This window comes from Bos taurus, chromosome 8 (assembly GCF_002263795.3).
Source record: "Bos taurus isolate L1 Dominette 01449 registration number 42190680 breed Hereford chromosome 8, ARS-UCD2.0, whole genome shotgun sequence".
Taxonomy (NCBI): Eukaryota; Metazoa; Chordata; class Mammalia; order Artiodactyla; family Bovidae; genus Bos; species Bos taurus.
Window position 1 is genome coordinate 24,037,168 of NC_037335.1, and position 19,267 is coordinate 24,056,434.

At 38.7% G+C, this 19,267-nt stretch overlaps 1 protein-coding gene across 2 annotated transcripts in view; it reads left to right on the forward strand.

Moving 5' to 3' along the window:
• Positions 1-19,267, forward strand: part of MLLT3 (MLLT3 super elongation complex subunit) — a 288,090-nt gene that overhangs the window by 252,548 nt on the left and 16,275 nt on the right. For both annotated transcript variants that reach the window (NM_001192549.2, XM_005209892.5), the window contains exons 6-8: positions 11,526-11,595; positions 13,427-13,556; positions 16,586-16,685. In NM_001192549.2, the coding sequence (NP_001179478.1) occupies positions 11,526-11,595; positions 13,427-13,556; positions 16,586-16,685 (300 nt within the window). The remainder of the gene's footprint in view (positions 1-11,525; positions 11,596-13,426; positions 13,557-16,585; positions 16,686-19,267) is intronic.

Consider the following 19,267-nt stretch of genomic DNA (forward strand, 5'->3'; position numbering starts at 1 on the left):
GTTTCTGAGAATCAATTCACAAACGTTTCAAAACTGTCCTCTAAGAATGCTGTAAATCATTTGTACTGTTGCTCTAATTGAACAGCGTGGATCTGAACCCTCATTAACTTGTCTGTAAGGAAGAGAAAATTGAGGAGAGCAAGAAGAGGCTGAGGAGAAGACCTTTAGCCGGTACTGTCCAGAGCTGCCATTGTCAAAGGACATCCTTTGAGCTAATTTCAGTCCCATAAAAAAAAATCTATTTAGTGATTAGTAACTAGTGGATAAGAGCAGAAAGCCCAAGTGAATAAAGGCCATAAATACTGAAGTCCTTGGGATAACAGCCTGTAAAACTGTCAGAAAGCATTGCTTAAGTGACAAAAGATAGCCCAAAGTAACAAGAAGTGTTAGCTCACTAGGCAATACTCCATATTCATGGACAGAAGACATAGTTTAGTTTTCTTCAAAAAAAGAGGTTCTTCCTTGAATCCAATACCTGCCTCACTTTGTTTATTTGTTTTGGATGGTGTCTATTTGCTGTTAATTTATGGCTGATTGCATTTGCTCATAGAAATCATGATTCCTTGTTTAAAGATAGCTGTGTTTCCAAAAGTATAGCTATGTTACTGAAACTTCTGTTTAGATCCATCAAACTGTACTTACTTGCTAAGAATGTTTAGCCTAACTAGCGTGAGCGGGTAAGTACATGTGTGTATATTTTTAAAAGGCAGATGGTTAAGCATTAGATGCTGACAAGTGTCTTTCTCTTGTTTTTAAAGTTCACAAATCTTAAATATTTCTCCCTAAGGGAAGAATAAATTAAATAAATAAAAACAGAAGAGTGTACGTCTATATTATAAACAATTTTGTTATTACTGCACAAAATACTGAGATGACAAATGTTAGTCTTACTGCCCAGCACTTTAGATTGTTTTTCAGTGGTAGAGAAAATTCAAGATGATGGGCTCAGAGGTCTTTATTCTAAACTCCTATTGTTCTAACTGTGATGATGATTTCATGGCATTTGAATTACAATGTTAGCAATCAAAATGATACGTTTTACTGTTTTTTACAGTATAACCCTCAAATCCCAAATGTGTGTTTTAGAGATGTGTGTGTCTTCAGTGGATTTCAAGTGTTGTGCTTGTTCAGGTTAGAAAATTTTATCAACTTATGGGTATTTGCTTTTCAACATTCCGGCTGTGAGAACTGGAGGTGTCATTCACTTGAAGGGAGCAGATGTTAAAGGTTCTTGCCCCTGCCTCCCTAATCCCAAACACCCTTGAAGAAGAGAAACGTTCTATGACCCAAATAGGCATCTTTCTGATGGTGAGAAAAGGCGGTAAAAGGCAGTAAATCTGCCTTCTCATTATGAAGTGCAACAATAGATTGATTTATGAAGAAAAGCAACTGTTAGGCCTATATAAGATGTGTGCATGGAAATGTAGGTTCCTTTACAGCCTTATAAGCAGCAACATTCCTCCTATTCTTGACAAGAATCTAATATTACTAATAGGGAATCTGTTGATTCTAAATACTACGTTTTTTAAGGGAGTACATTGAGAACAAAAAGTTCATCTAATGTTTTCACATGAGAACAATCTTTTAACTGTGCTGTGTTTTTGCTATTTTAGTTCTTTTTTTTTTTTTTGATAGAAGGGAATTTTAAAAAATAACTTTATTTTTTAAAATGTTTGTTAGTACTTAATATTTTAAGAGAAGTGAATGCAAGTATAAAATATTTAGATGTTAGGCTGTTTTAAAAAAAATTTTTCAGTTTCACTTAATATTGTGCAATTTCCAGCCAATACTATAAAATGAGAGCTTCAAATAGAGCCACAGTGAAGGTAATTTCAAATTTTGGGGAGAAGGAGGTCATGTAGAGTATTTTTTCTTTGGACTTTTAAGAAGACATATATGCACTTTAAAATCTTTTAAATAGGTTTGTGTTGCCTCTTATTTGTTAAGGAACTCTGTTGAAATACTTTTGTTTAACTTAAAAATTAAACATTTAAGCTCTAAGTCAATTTTGAGCACAAAATACAAAAATCTGGACAGTCCCTGAGTAAATTGTAATGATGGTGCCTTATAGGTTTAGCACATATCACCCCAGAATTTGAAATCTGTCATATAATTAAGATTTGAGCAGGTAAATTACAGAATTAAAACTGACTATCTATAGAGTTGATATTAAAACTCTTAATAGACATGTGTCCCCAAGTATATGTATATTTCCAGATTATACATATAGTAATAGCCATATTAACATATATAAGAAAACACATACAAAAAAATTGAAAATTTAAAAGGTAAAGACAGAAAATAAACATGAATAAAGGTCCTATTTTCTCTTACCCCTATGGATTAAATGACACATATCTTTGTGAACACATGTGCATATCCATACCCAAGGAACTTCGAGATGCTGTCATCCAGAAGAAAGGGTTCCAGTAAAATAACCTGAAAAATACACTATTACTCTGATTAGGAAGATACAGGTTTGTAAAGAAAGAGTTCTTGCAACTATTAATAATCTTTGTTGTGTAGACTGACCATGAGAAGTGTTGCGTTTTTAACCTGATGCTGATTGGTTAATTTTAAATCAGTACTTTTTTCCCCAGTGAGTTTTGGTTGTTTTTGGAAGTCCAAATACCATGGATATAAGCATTTAGTGAATAAAATGAACTCTTAATGCTGCGGCTATGATGGTAAATCTAAGCTTCACATTTAATGGGGAAAATTCTCTAAGATAGCTGAAAGATTAAAATTAATAAAACGTCCTGACATTTGTGTAGGTCGATAAAGATTCTATTGGGTCAATCAATTACTCTATGACCATTTTTAAGTAAGCCATTTTTTAATGCAGGTAAATGTCTTGTCAAGATGATCTCTTTAGATATATCTCTGTTTTACTTGATTTCAATTATTTACCATGTTTATGATACTCTGAATTCATTCTATTTAACTTACTTTTATATTTAAAATTTATAATCCCAAACTGAGAGTTATAACCACATAAAATGTACTTTTAGTATTTTATTCAATTGGGCCCTGCCCTTATACAAAGAATCCACCGACACTTTTTCATTATTTCAAGTGTCTCGTGCACTACACAGGTGGGTTATTTCACAAGCAACTGAATAGTAGTTCTGACAACAGTTAAGTGATCTTATTGTTGGCTGAGGAGCAGTGGTGTTTTGATGTTCATTGGTCAGCTTCAATAACAGTTAATTATGCGGCAATTCTATCAGGAAACTTTTTTTTTTTCCTTGTTCTTCCTGTTTCTCTTTTGTGACGCATTATAGCTCCAAACTCTCTTCTAATTTTTTCTTCCTCTACTTTTAAAATGTATGAAAGAGAAAAAAAAAAGACTAGTTAAAAGATGTCTCTAACATTACAAATAGGTGGTATAATTAATGGCCAGTTGTGAAACTCAACTTCTGTGTGCAGTCTTTACTCAGGGAATGCTTACATGCTTCTAGGCGGCACAACTGTACATGGTCTTTTCCAGATAATTTCTCATTCCTAAAGCTCTTAACAAGTGAGTGATTTTCAGAACACACCTGGCACATGCACCATCTTGCAACAACTGGATTTTTTGAAAGATCACATGTTCTGTCCACAATAGTCAGTTAGCAGCCTTCAAAGTACAACTGGTGATGAGAGATAAAAGACTTGAGGCTCCTCTGTTTAAAAGAGAAGAAGCTGAAAGAAAATTATAGCCATCCCCAAGTGTGGAAAAGGGTCTTATGGAAAGATTTATAGACCCTTGTTCCCCAAGGCCAGTTCGTTTCCTAATGGGATTTTGTGTTCTCAGACAGGGAGGGATGGTGACAAATGTTGACGGCACTTAATAATAATAGTGAAGATGGCAATAATAATGAAGAATACAAATGCAGTTGTAAAAACAGAGGCAGCTCGATGCAAAGCCAGTTATCTTGGCACCCAGAATGACTTTGTCTGTAAGTTGAAAATATAATAGAAATAAAGATCGTTTCTGTTTTGCTAACCATAGGAGAGGTAGTTCTTAGGATCCTCCTCTATTACCAGCACATGGTGGACATAACAATAGCTTTTGATAATACGAGGGTCCAAGAGACTAAATACAATTATAATTTAACATCGGATTCACTCAAATTGTCATGATACTTACAAATGGAGAGGGTTTGCCCAAGAGAGATGTGGTTTCTTCTGTGTGCTCACAGACCTGAGTAATTGGCAATAAGGGTTCCAGCTTCCTACTCCAGTGTTCTTTCTCCAATTAAACCTTGGTTTCAAAGAAAGAGCTGTTAACAGATTATTTAAAGCATTAAATCTATTTTTTTAAACCCTGGATTTCGTGGCTTGGGGAAAGTGATAGTTCACCCTTGAAGGCAAATAAAGTAAATGATTGTAGCGTGTTGCCTGATGTGTTTGCCAGTCTTCTTGATCAATGCTAGTGTCAAGAGGATCAGGATAGTTCAGAGGGAAAACTTACTTGCTTTTTGAAAAAAAGAAAAGAAAAAACCTTACTGTACTAGTGAGGTGAGTAGCCAGGATCTAATGTGGTATTGATTGGATGAATGTTAGAAGCAGTTGATACAGACATACAGCCCCAGGGGTGAAGTGTTTTTACCACTCGTTTGCTTTGGATGCTGCTCACAAGCTGTCCCTTAGAGGGATATTCAGTTTCCCAGTGACATAGAAAACTTTCTTCCTTGACACTAGTGTTATAAAATGGTGTTAGTATGTTCAGAACTCTGTTTTAAACTGATAGATCTTCTTTAATGTTAATAGGTGCAGTATAAAGAGGGCTAGATTAGAAGTCACAAAACTTGGTTGTAATCCACCTAAATATTACCCATGCTTATACTCAGTCACGTTACTCATGTCTGACTCTTTGCAATCCCATGGACTGTAGTCCTCAGGCTCCTCTGTCCATGGGATTCCCCAGGCAAGAACACTGGAGTGGGTTGCCTTGCCCTCCTCCAGGGAATCTTCCCAACCCAACAATCAAACCCATATCTCCTGCATTGCAGGCAGGTTCTTTACCCATTCAGCCACCTGGAAAGTCCAGAGTGACCCGCTGGTCACTTCATTTTATTGTGCTTCAGTTTCATCACCAGTAAATGGAGATTAAAAATGTGTTCTGCTATTTTAGTCAACTCTGGCTGCCATAATATACCATAGACTGTGTAGCTTCAACAACAGAAATTTTTTTTAATATTTTTATTTATGGAAGCTGGGAAGTCAGCTGGTAAGATCAAGGTGCTGGTCAATTTGGCTTCTCTGTGAGGGTTGTTTTCTTAGCTTGCAGCTGGTCACCTTCTCACTGTATCTTGACATAGGAGAAGCGAGGGAGGAGCAAGTTCTGTGGTGTCTTGTCTAAATAAGGGCACTAATCCCATCCTGAGAGCCCCACCCTCATGACCTCATCTAACCTGATTACTCCCAAAGACTATCTCCAAATACCATCACATGGGGGTTAGGACTTCAACATAGAATTTCTTTGGGGGGAAACACATTTAGTCCATACCAGTACTTGCCTTTCTCATGGCAGAACAAATGAAATAAAGACCATGATAGATCTACACAAAGACCCATTAAGAGGCTAGAGTTCTTGACTGAATTTTCCAATCTTATTTTCATATACCTTTCTGTATAATAAGGTTTTGTTCTTTTAGCATGTTTATTTTGTAAAAGTTATTAATGTAAAACCAAATGAAGATTAAAACTCTGTTGTTTTTAGCCTTTTGACAATTCATTGTTGCATTGCTGCATCTGCTGCTACTAAGTCACTTCAGTCGTATTCGACTGTGTGTGACCCCATAGACGGCAGCCCACCAGGCTCCCCCGTCCCTGGGATTCTCCAGGCAAGAACACTGGAGTGGCTTGCCATTTCCTTCTCCAATGCATGAAAGTGAAAAGTGAAAAGGAAGTCGCTCAGTCATGGCCGACTCTTAGCGACCCCATGGACTGCAGCCCACCAGGCTCCTCCATCCATGGGATTTTCCAGGCAAGAGTACTGGAGTGGGGTGCCATTGCCTTCTCCAACTGTTGCAATAACCTTGTTAAATTTAAGTGTTATTTTGTAACTTTTAATACTTATTTCCTAGCTTAACTTTTACCTTACCTTTTATTGACATAGCTCTCACAATACATTACCTATTAATGGGAATTGATAAGAGTGTGTTCATAGGATGAAGAACATTGTCTAGAATGGATGTTGAATGTCATTTTTCTTTAAAATCAAATGTTTATTTGAAAGTTGAGTTTGATTAGTTTCTTATCATAGGGAAACTAAATGAGGTAGTTTTTTTTCTCAGTTTTTTTGGGATATAATTGTTATAAAACATCATATCAGTTTAAGGTTCATAACATAGTGATTTGATATATGTATATATTGTGAAATGATTGCTATCATAAATTTAGTTGATATACATCACGAATGATGTAGTCTTTTAAAAGTGTATTACATATGTGTTTTCTTCTTTGATTAGTACTCATCCTTGACACAGTCTGAATATTTGTGCAAAGAAAAGATAATCTTTATTGGAGGGTATGTGTTTTTTTCCTAAACAAAACAGAAATTTGTGAAAATAAAGTAGCAATATGTCTAAAACATGTCTAAAATAATTTACTTATACCATATTCTCTGCCTTTCTCCTGAAGAAAGGTGTATATAATTCTCCCACCTTTTCTTTATTTTTATTGTTTTAAAGATCAAGTTGAAATTTTGTTCAAAAATATAGTTGCCCATTAGAAAAGATGAAAATTCTGGGTTCTGATTACCTAAGAGGAAATCTGCTCCAAGCCTAAGGAACAATGGCAGATTTTATGAGTCCTGTCGTGTGACCTGCATTGACAGGTGTTCTTGTTTGAAGCAACAACACTTCTAAGACTTAACTTCTAGGAGTTGTCAACATGCGGTTTTTCTTACTTGTCTTGGACAAGAATAATCCTCCATAGAAAATCCATTACAAAATGGTTTTGCATAGCCATTTAATGTTGAAGATTGCATTGCAAATCTTGGTAGGCCCATTGTTTTGGTAGTAAAGATATATCTTGTTTTAGGCAATAGAGGCATTTATGATCTATTGTAAAAAGTAGTTGCAACTAAGTATTGATTAGCTGCCATTATAACAGTCATGGGCTAGGATTTTTTACTTTATTATATCAACTTAACATTAGCACTTCTACATGAGGTTCAGTGCCCTCACTGAGGAAACTAATGCTTAAGTAATCTTCCCAAAACATATACTAATGAGCAATAGAATTTGAGATTCTTCAGCCTATACTTTTGTCATTGTGGAACAGACTATTTAAAGAAACTTCATGTCTAGTGTGCCTTGCTTAGTACCTCAGCTAAACACGTGCTTAGGGCATAAGCAATAAGAAGCACACAAAAAACTTTTTTTCTTAGTGAAAATTTTAATGTTCAAAAATAAGTCTTAAATTAAGGGGGACATCAGAACCTCATTGGAATTCCCTGCAGTTAGTTTTTGGCACACCTAGGGAGGGAAAAGGAAGATACATAATCTCTTCAATCCTTGGGGCCTAGTTAAGATCTTAATCTAGCTCTATTTATGGTGAAAATTTTTGTAACACACACAACCTTACCTAGTTTTATATAGTCATCTTTGACTTGTGTTTTTGGTGGGTAAATCTGATTTTAAAACAAACAAACTTAAAGTGACCTCCAGCTTGGTTTTGTTGGACTTGATAAAATCTAAGGCTGGATCAGCCTCATCTAGTAGCAGAATGGCTTTTTGAGTAGTTAACATCTAGTTGAATTTTGTCCTGGTCAGCTTTGGTTAGTGTAAGGTCTATCCACCAAAACACAATTGTACATGCTTCATGAATGTTTTTATTCACTGGTAGCCATGTTCTGTCGGAGAAGGCAATGGCACCCCACTCCAGTACTCTTGCCTGGAAAATCCCATGGACGGAGGAGCCTGGTGGGCTGCAGTCCTTGGGGTCGTGAAGAGTTGGACACGGCTGAGTGACTTCACTTTCACTTTTCACTTTTATGCATTGGAGAAGGAAATGGCAACCCACTCCAGTGTTCTTGCCTAGAGAATCCCAGGGATGGCAGAGCCTGATGGGCTGCAGTCTATGGGGTCACACAGAGTCGGACACGACTGACGAGACGCAGCAGCAGCAGCAGCAGCAGCAGCAGCAGCTATGTTCTCTCAGGGGGCTTTTTTGCCCAATACTTTGAAGATTATGCTGGGTTGTTACCTCTGGATAGATTGATAAGTTTATATTTTTTCTCATGATGCAAACTCTTATGCTTTCTTAAAGTTAAGATTCTTTCAACAACATATTTTTGCATGTATAAAAAGAGAGGGCTTCCCTGATTTGGCCCTGCCAAATATATTGGATCAGAGTCTCCTCGTGTGTAGAATCCCCCTAGCTGATTCCGATGAATATTCACAGCTGTGAATATATGAGTCTTTGGCCAGTGGTTCTCAAAAGTCTGGTTGGCCCTCAGAACAGCAGCTTGTAAGAAATCCAGGTTCTTATCACTCTCCCTGACTTAGACACCCTGGGTGGGGCCTAGGAGTCTGCATTTTACCAGCTCTCCCAGTTGGTTCTCTACTGCTCATGGAAGTATGACAATCACTCTTTTGGATGATTCAGAGGTCTCCTTAGCTCTCACATTCTACAAGTCCTTGTACTGATGGCAAAAAACTTTCTGGACATGGGAATTTTCTGCCCACCATTCAATACTTTATCCTTCTCCATCCACCTCTGTTGCTTTCAACCGTGAAAAGTTTCCATATTAAAGTTTCCATTTTAATATTCTCACTGAATGACTGTGTCTTCTACTGTAAACCCCTTCAAATGCTTGGTGAAAGAGCCAGGGTGTTAATGATAAACATTGAATAGAAAGCCTTTTGCTCTGGTTGTATTATGTTCTTTAGCATTTGCCAGTTTTCTGATGGTTAGCAACTGTGGCATTATTAACCTTGTTTATGGTTAGGAAGCTAAAAGAAGGCTGCCTCCAGGTTTGGTTCCGGCATTGGCATGATGCTTGAGACAGATGGGTCACATTTAGCATGGGGGAGTTGGAGAGATGGCCACTGTCCTCTTGATCCTAATTAATGTCACTCACAGCAAATAGCTCTGGCAGAACATCTCCTCGAAGTCCAGCATAGCGTGTACTGGCCAGGCAGGATGGGGATTGCAGCTCTCTCTAAGGAAACCTCTTTTTTGGCTCCAAAATGGTTTCCAGAACTATCAAAATATTACCATTTGCAGACACTTTTCATGGCTGAAGAGAGCAACTTGGAGAGGAGAGGGAGTGCTCCGTGGACCCCCGGAGAAATGTCTGCGGCTGGGCATCGTGCTGCATCCCCTTTCAGTTGTGTGACTCACCGCAGGGTCTGGGAAGTGGAAGACACTGGGCAGAGTGAAGGGTACCTCTCACAGGCCTCTGTACTTGTCCACCGGCTCTTCTTTGTGGGTCACGAATAGCAATGTGGACCTCGTGCTGCAAATTTCAAGGAAACTTGCAGGGGTGGTGGGTTGGTGGGCCACCTGCTGCTCATTAGAGGTCCCGTCTGGCTCTTTTCCTGGAGGGTGAGTGGTAGATTGCTGACACCTGTTTTCCCATCCAGCCTCGGGATATGAAGTATGCATTAGGAATGCCTGAAAGTGCTTCCTTGTGTCTGAGTCTGTGGAGCTTGGTGCCGCTTGGAGGGGAGGGGGTAGTGGATTCAGTGAAGGGAGGGGAGCTGAGAAGAGCAAGGGGGAGAAACTGCAGTGTGAATGGAACTGGGATTCTCATCCTCATGGAGTGGCTTCTGATTGTGCTCCAGGGTGTCCTCCATGTGGCCGTGATAAACGTAGTCACCCACTGAGCAACGAAGATGTGTCCTGATCGTGAGAAGACCTCAGAAGTTTCTCAAGTGACATGAGCATGTAGTTTAAACTATGAGCATATTAGAAATGGGAGAAAAATAATGCCTTCTTCCAACCAAATTGATCAACATTAAGTTATTTTAAACTAATGACAACCCTATGGGCTATATCCCACCAGGCTTCCCCGTCCCTGGGATTCTCCAGGCAAGAACACTGGAGTGGGCTACCATTTCCTTCTCCAATGCATGAAAGTGAAAAGTGAAAGTGAAGTTGCTCAGTCATGTCCGACTTTAGCGACCCCATGGACTGCAGCCTACCAGGCTCCTCCGTCCATGGGATTTTCCAGGCAAGAGTACTGGAGTGGGGTGCCATTGCCTTCTCCAAACTGGGCCTCAAATGTGTACAATTCAAGTGTCTGGTTGGCATGATCACTTTCTCTGCACAGTTCTGTCCATCTGTTTTCTCCTCCCACTGTTACCTACCAGAAAGTCTCATAAAAACAGATAGCACTGAAACATGTGTATTATCATATGTGAAATAGATCACCACTCCAGGTTCAATGCGTGAGACAGGGTACTCAGGGCCAGTGGCCTGGGATGACCCTGAGAGATGGGATGGGGAGGGAGGTGGGAATGGGGTTCAGGATGGGGAATACATGTATAGCCATGGCTGATTCATGTCCATGTATGGCAAAAACCACTACAATATTGTAAAGTAATTAGCCTAGCCTCCAATTAAATAAATTAAAAAAAAAACAAAACAGATGGTGGACCAGAGGGCCTAATGTCACAGAGAAAGAGCGCCTGTTGTATGCAGTGAGTGTTGCTGAGTATGAGGGCATAACGAGAAGCACAAGGCAGAGGCTCCAATCCCAGCTTTTTCAAGTGCTGGCAGGTTACTGGAAAGAAAAAACACCTACATCAGAGGTAGCATGATTCCATAGCAGATCTTCTAAGCAAACAGATGATCCACATTTTCAGTGGGTTTGGGAAAGGAAGAGAACTTTGAGTTGGTGGGTCAAGGAGGATGTGGAACTTATTCTGGGTACTAAGGAATGAAGAGAATGTGTTGAGAGTGGGGTGTGTATATGATGCTCTTTCCCTGCATCACTGTACTGTGGAATTAAAGGGTGTGTTTTGTTTTAAGTGGTGGGAACATTTTCCCCTGACTCATGTGTGGGACTTGGCCAGGTCTCCTTGCAATCACTGGCCTCCATTTGTGAACTGTGGATGAACGGGGTTAGGGTTGGGTCATGGCCTTGGACCAGAGTAAAATTAACTGGCTCATAATGTGATTGAACTAATGACCTTGGCCTCATTACCACTATGTTTTAACCAGTTGAGTCAATCAAATGTTGCAGAAAGGGTAATCAAGGTATCTTTCAGAAAGCAATGCAGATGACAGTAAACATGGGAGTGGAATCAAAGCCAGGTTTCTTGCCTTATGAGGTGTGTCCCTCTTTATCCTTGAGGTTTTGCACTTGTTTCTGCATCTAATGAAACTATTGTGGACAAAACAACAAGGACACTGACTTTCCTGTGTTAGCATTTTTGAAATGAGGCAATTTGTAGTCATTTTCTAGCACAGTGTCAGACTGTTTTTGTAGGGCAAAATCTGTTTGAGCAGCGATGGTGTTTCTAATTTTAGGTGTGTAGCGTCCTATGCATTTACTGATGGTGCTTTTCTCTTCTTATTTCAAGTCTGAACAGCCCAGTCCTGCCAGCTCCAGCTCCAGCTCCAGCTTCACACCATCCCAGACCAGGCAACAAGGTATCCACATCTCCCAGGCCAGCTCGGAAACATTTTTCTCATAAAACATCTTAATGACTTGATTTATGGCCTATTTTCTACTGTTTTATTATTTGAATGATAACTTGGCTTTTATGCAGTTGTATTTATTTCCCCTAGGAATGCACTTGAGTATTGTTCTGATGTATGAGGCCAGCCTCTAGAAATTCCCCTTTTTCCAGTCCCTGCCATCAGAGTCCCATTTTACAAAAGGATTATAGACACAGCCCATTCCAGGGAGTTCCCAAAGGAAATACAATAGTGAAAGCTAGACTTGAGAGGCTTTGACAGAGAGAAATAGGTTTTTAGTCCCCCTCCTGGACATCTTTCATTTTATTATTTTTCTACAGATTAATAGACTTTTTTCTGTGGTGAGTCTTAATTTGCTGTCTTTAGAATATATTTTCTTCTACTCAAACTCAAAATAAATTTAGCAAAAAAATTTAAACTGAAACATTAACTAAATATATGTTCCATTTTTCATGTGTGGAAACTCTACAAACACAGGCCCGTTTTTCAATTTTTTTTTTTAAATAGGGAAACAGATTATATCAAGAAATAATCTGTTTCTGGGCATCACGTTGCACATTACCTTTTTTGATTGACCGCATTGAATTCCTGATGGCCTTGCATGTTTTGAAAAGGATTAAATTGTTGTGTGCGTTTAGGCTAAGGCTAAGCTTCCAGGAAAAAAGTAAAAGACACTGTTCGTTTTGGCTGTTTAGAGTTCTTGTTCCACTGACTTCCCAAGATAAAAGCCCATTACAAAAGCAGAGAAATTTGGAGTTTGCAGAATGTGAGATTACACAGAGTCAACACTTATTTTAGAAGTAAGGCAATGATAGCTCAGATAGTCCTATCACAGATTAGCCTTTAGGAATTGGCTAATCTAGGATGAAAGTGCCTCTCTCACTCTCTCCATTGTCCTTACAATCTCTTCTGTTAAGATTAGAAATACCTATTTTGATTTCATTACATTTATAGTAGTGTGATGAAAATAAGCCACATTAATGCATTTTTCTGTGAATTTAATTTTTTTTTTACATTCTAGAATAAAATTAGTTCTGCCTTGACGTTTCTCTCTCATCTAATACTGGATACTGTTTTGAATGTTCTGGGCACTGTTTTATTACATGGTCTTATTTAGGTAAATTCATGCCAATATTTTGCCAGGAAATTCTTAAAAAGTATAAATTGGCTACACAAAAATAATAAAAAATAACAAAAAAATAAAATTGGCTACACAAAATTGTTGCAACAAGACCTTGTGTCCAAGATCAATATGAAGATCAGAAATAGGACATTGCACCATGGAATTGAAATACTTTATAATCTGAACTTGACTGAAATGCTTGCTTGACCTGAAATTGACCTTGAAATAAAAGGAACAGCTAAACCTTAATAGATCAAAAACTACCACACAAAGGCCGCCTTGCTAAGAACAAGTTACAACCATGGTGATTTATTAGTCTCAACTTTTCAATACATGGATTAACCTAACAAAACATTCAATTTACTAACAGATCTTTCTGTTTCTTTTTAGGTGTGATTTTTCTTAGGGAAGAAAAATGCATAGGAAAAAAATTCCTAGGAAATAGAGATTTTGTAAAGAACATTTTGGGGCATGTGTTATGAAAGCAGTAGTATTTGGGGAGAGGTTGCATTCCAGAAACTACCAGATTTATCATGTAAATTGTATAACTGTATCTGATGATGGTAATTTTTAAGCAATGTTCTGTGCTGGTGAGTTATCCCCCTATGTCGGCTATGGCTAAGTGTATTTGATTGCCTGTGGTTCATTCTCATTGTTCAGGTCCTTTAAGGTCTATAATGAAAGATCTGCATTCTGATGACAACGAGGAGGAATCAGATGAAGCAGAGGATAATGACAATGACTCCGAAATGGAGAGACCTGTAAATAGAGGGGGCAGCCGAAGTCGCAGGTGAGTGTCTTGGTAGAGATGAGGTTCCCTGGGATGGAATCATACCTTTTCACTGGATCTAAGAGTATAGCCACAGCAAAAATGTGAAACACCAAAAACGATGGCAAATAAATAGTCACATTCATTTTTTTTTAAGTATTTTGAATTTGTTTCATTTATTTTTATTAAAGTATAGCTGACTTACTCTATTATGTTAGTTTCAGGTGTACAGCATAGTAATTCGATAGTATAGTGTGTGTGTATTTTTAACTGGAGGGTGCTTGCTTTATCCTGTTGTGTTAGTTTCTGCTATACAACAACACAAATTAGCCGTAACTCTCTCTCTCGGTCATCAGGGAGTGTCAGACTGGGTTTCCTGTGTTACGTAGCAGCTTCCCACTATTTAACACCCCCATGCTGTGTCCTCAAGTCGGTCCACTACATCTGCATCTTTATTCCTGCCCTGCATATAGGTTCATCAGTACCGTCTTTCTAGATTCCCTTTATAGATGTTAATACACGATATTTGTATATAATATAAACTATTTTTATAGATTATACGCCGTACAAAGTTTAAGTTGGGGCACCTTGGCATGCTTACACTCACCGTTCCCCAGGGAACTATTTTATCCCTTGTTCTCAGAAAGGAGAGGTTTTTCCTCTATAAATTTTACAGAGAAAAAGTCCTATTGGAAGCTTTTGCTCTTCAAAGTAAATGCCATGGTGGCTGGACCGGCGGCTGAAATGAACTCTGCTTTCATTTGAAGAATTTGTGTAGCTTCGTTGCTGTAGGTATTCATAACTCAGAATTTGAGGAAATGTGTTCGCTGTTTGTAGTTAGAAATGCATGATTGATTTCAATGAATTATGTGTGACCTAATTAAAACTGGGATCACCTGTGTGTTTTCCAGAAACTAAATTCCTTTTAAGTGCGCTGACTGTTACTTAAGTAGCTTTAATGCAGCGAGGCATACTTCTGCATTGGAAAGATGCTAATTCATGTCACTTATAATTAATAGTCAACTTGAAATTGCCTCGAGAATTTTATTTATCATGAGCAAAACAAATAGCTGTGCTTACTTTAATGGGTTTTGAGTAGGAAAAAATATGAATCTATTTGAACTTAAAATCCAATTACATTGATAATATATTGCATTAAGTCTTTTCTCATTATCCATTACTGGGTAGCAGGCCCTAAAATTCCCCACAATGATGTGATCTTAACCCAAACTGGACAGACCATGTGTTTGTTAATTGGTAATTCCTTCATGTCCTTGGAGAAGAGTCTCCTTAGAATATATACCCTGTCCCATCTCTCAGTGGTTCTTCCTTATGGCTGTACTCAATTCCTTTTTCTCTACTCATCTCCCAAAATCACCCATCTGTATTCCTTTTAAATAAGAGAGACATAAGGAACCTTATGGTCTTGGCCTTATAATGTTTCCCTTTACAAGTTTTAATCTAACAAGAAGGAAACTGATGGGGCAAAAAAAAAAAAAACCTAAAAATGAACTGACACTTGTAGGCTAGGAGCATCTTTATAACAATTGAAATCCTGACCACTGACTGCTTTTACATTTAGCTGGTGAAAAAATGCATAACCAGTTTAGACATCTCCCAACTTAGTATGTAGAAGATCTAGACACTCTGTGATGGGCTATGGCCTGTTCCCTCTTTGCCTTGTCCCCTGAGTCAACATGGGTCAGATCATACATGTTTGTGAGTTGACTGATGTGTGATGCATGTTGTTTGCAAGGCTCTCCCTCCCTCCTGACATATGCTGTTGGCACAGCCCCCGCCCGGGTAACATTTGATCTTCATGGCACTTGTGAAGTCTCAACTGTTTAATCAGTTTAAATACTCAGCCTTCCACTTCAGTCAAGAAGCATTTTAAAGCAGCGCTTCAACTGAACACTTCATTAATGTAATTTAGTTAAGAAAAACAAGTTCCGTCAGTTTTTTCCTAAAAGGATGTCCCAGTGTATCCTTTTCATTTCCTATCTTGTATCTTGTCTATCTGAATGTATTATAGGGCTGGAATGTGATTGCCTATTCAGAACGACAGAAAAACTATCCGATTTCTAAAGCATTTTCTGTTTCTGAGAAGAATATTGTTTTAGGTTACTATATAAGCGAAGCGAGGGAGCAAGCCCTGAAGGAGATTTCTAAAAGAGTGCACACATTCAGCAGAGTAAATAAAGACGTATCTCCTATTCTCGCTGAAAGAAAATTCCATTTTCAATGGAAAGGAAAAAAAAATGAGGTGATATTTTTATTGTCTTTCATTGTTGAAAGACACTGTATTTTTCTAAAGCAGTTTTCCCAAACACACTGTCTTTTCCTGTTCGGTGGTGTATTTCCAGGGAATTGCATCAGAACTAGGGTCAACTTTGCATCATGACACAGTGGAAATGATTGGTGATGGGTCTGTCATGTTGAGCTTCACACCTCCCACCCTCAGACGTCACTCTGCACTGTCAGTCCTGCAGGGCCGTGGTCCACATTCTTCTTAGCAGTTACTTCCTTTCCTGCACCCTGTATTTTAGCTGTACTTGTAAAATTTTCACCTGTAACAAATAGGCAGAAGGAAAGGAAGGGCAAAAAGGGTAGTAACCTGTGAACTATCTGATTTTGCTGAACTTCCAGCTTGGGTGACATGCTTATGACAGTAGGTGGATGGATCTGGAACAGGGAGATAAATGAATAAATGAAGGCAGCAAAATATACTGGCCGAGTACCAGGGCTGTGAGTCACGTTGCTTGGATTTGAATCCTAGAACCAGCACTCTTACCTCTGTGACGCTATGTGAGTGATCCAGTTTGTCTCAGTTTCCTTATCTATGAAATGGAGATTATTAAATGAGAAGGAGCAAGTCAAACGTTTAACCCCTTTCTAGATACAAAGTAAACGCCGGCATGTAGTAGCAATTGTATGAGTTAAAACAAGTTCCCGAAGATGAGTGTTTGGATGCCTTGCTCTCTACCCCTAATTCTTTGGATATTTCAAGAATTGTCTGTAACGCTGCAACTGACTTCTCTGTTCCTTTTCAGAGTTAGCTTAAGTGATGGCAGTGATAGTGAAAGCAGTTCTGCTTCCTCACCCCTACATCATGAACCCCCGCCACCCTTATTAAAAACCAACAACAACCAGGTAAGCTTCTGGGTCTGCACTTCTCACGATTCTGCAGAACTCAAAGTATGCCAGGCATTTTACCCCTTAAATTTTAAACAAAGTCCCTCTTGACAGCAAATAGCTGGGAACCTACAACCTTAGGACTAAACACATAGGGTAAAAGGACTTAAGTTGTCACAAAAGTATGGTATTGGATGAGTTAGTTAAATGTCAATAGATGCAGGGCAGGATGGTGACAAAAAGTGTTACCCATTTACTCCTGATTTCTGTGTATTTCCCCGTCAATTGGGAAGAATATGACCTTTGGAACTGTATAAAGCCTGGTTCTCTGTTTTACTGATTTATAGTAGTTTATTGGTACAAAAAGTTTTTTTAATTTAGCCTCAGTTTTCTCATCTGTAAACGAGGATATTAATGTCTACCTTACTGGCTACTGGGAGGGTAACAAAAAAGTGTGTGTAAAGAGCATGAAGCATGGTTCATACCTCTTGGCAAACAGTTGATGATATATGGTTAGTACAGGTGCTCTGCCTCTGTGCTTATCCAGGGAAAAAGGATTATCACTTGGGATTGTAAGGAATCATTTATAAACTATAGAGTAAACAATGGTCATTATCACTGTTGTTATAAGTCCAGCTAAAGGAAAGCTTATTAATTTGATAATCAGAGTAAAGAATATAGTTATTTGGATAGGTCTAGGCAGAGCTTGCAAAGCTGTGATGAAGAGCTTTCGTTAAACGAATGATTATTTTAAACACTTGATAAAATAAGCTGTTTTCAAGTATTGTAAAAAAAACCTCATTATGCATCAGGTTGATTCTCTATTACCATGTTATTCTTTTTTCCTTATTTAGACAGATTCCATGAGACCTCACAATAATTGCTTAATTCAAGTTACCGTATGAACGTTAACTTGAAAATGTGGTTTGCAAAAGTATTCTGTTTCACAGGTGTCCTACCTGTTGTTTTAAATGGCCTTGTCCTTGAAATCTGTGATCTTTCTTTAATGGGGAAAATGTGATTTTTATAGCCGAAGACTTTTTCATTTCAAATTTCATATAAAGCAAAAATCTCTTAAAATTTAAAATTCCTCATCTAATTGATCTACAACTTAAAGCCTCCATTATTAAGTAGGAATATCATCAGTGTTCTTTACCTCACCAGTTGCAGTTCAACTGCAGTTTCTTTGTGTCCTGCATGCGACTGCAGGCCCAGCCTCGTCACCCGTTACAGGCTGGCCGGCAAGGAGTTGTACTTTCTTCTTCCTTATCCTGACTCCGCACAGTCCATGTGTCTCCCTGCCTCCAGGGCCAGCCATACGCATGACCCAGCCAGCCGTCACCTCAAGTGTGGCTGCCCAGTACTCCAAAGTCAAGCATGGCTGGGGAGAGGGAGGACCACGGGCGTAGCCATCATTGCCAGTCAGTGGAGAAGGGCCCTAGGCTGGCTGACTGGATAACTTGGAGGATTCTTTTGTAATTGTGTGCTTCAGTATAAGCTGTCAATAGAATAGCATTTGGACCTTGAAATATAGTTTTATATCCAATTTCAACCTATGTAGGCCTGATTTCTGCTTCCAGTGGGTGGTGTGTTGAAATTGGGATTCTTCCTGGGCGGTGACGGTGGCCTTGGCAGGGCCAGGAGTGCAGGGCATTATAGGCTGTGCTTTTGTGCCCTGTAGTAGTCTCCTTCAGCATTGTTCCCAGGTGGAGTGAAGACTATGCTTGCTAAATAAATGCAGCTTCAGCAAGCCACCATCTCGCCTTGCAGACAGAACTGCCCCAGTCTCTTCCTGGACCTGCTGCAGTCTTGACATGACCCTGGTTTCAGGGAAAGGTTTAGATTCTGTGTCAGACTTTTTTTTTATTGACTGTCTGGCAGGATGAAAAAAAAGCAAAACAAAATTGAAATGGTACCATCTATCTAGAAAGGGTAAAATTTGCTTTATCCGATTAAATAGCATACCACTGGTTTCTTGGCATATGTTTATTTGACAAATGTAGCTTCACACATGTGAGTCATCAATCTGTCAGGAATACTCAGTTATATGTCACTTTCTCCATACACCTATAAGCATAATAAGGGGGTCCATATGCTTTCAGTTTTAACTAGTTTAGGGTAGGAAATATATGTACCCCAAGGGTGCTTTTTCCTCTGGACCTGTGTCTTAGAACTGGAGTGTGTTTAGTCGTGTGTGTGTGTGTGTGTGTTTGTGAGTGTGATAGTGATGATAATGAGATGATCTGAAATTTCACATGAAATAAGCGAAAACATACCAGGAAGGCCAAACTATGAAACGGGCAGACTCTTGAGTCTTCTTCTTTCATATCCCTTGACTATTCTCTCTGTGTAGGTTGATAATAGTCTCAAAGTTTCTATAAATTACCAGGCAAAGCTATGGTTTCCTTTTTCTCAATTTTCTAGGGACTGGGGAAGAGGGAAAGTGCTCATTGAGTCAGACATTTCTAATTCTTGGAAAAAAAGTGAACAGAGATAGAGAGCCATATGTCAACAAAGCAAGTAATTAACCTGAGTATTGTTAGGAGCTACTAGTGATCGTTAACATCAAAGACCCAGCGGTAGAGAATCCATCTGCTGAG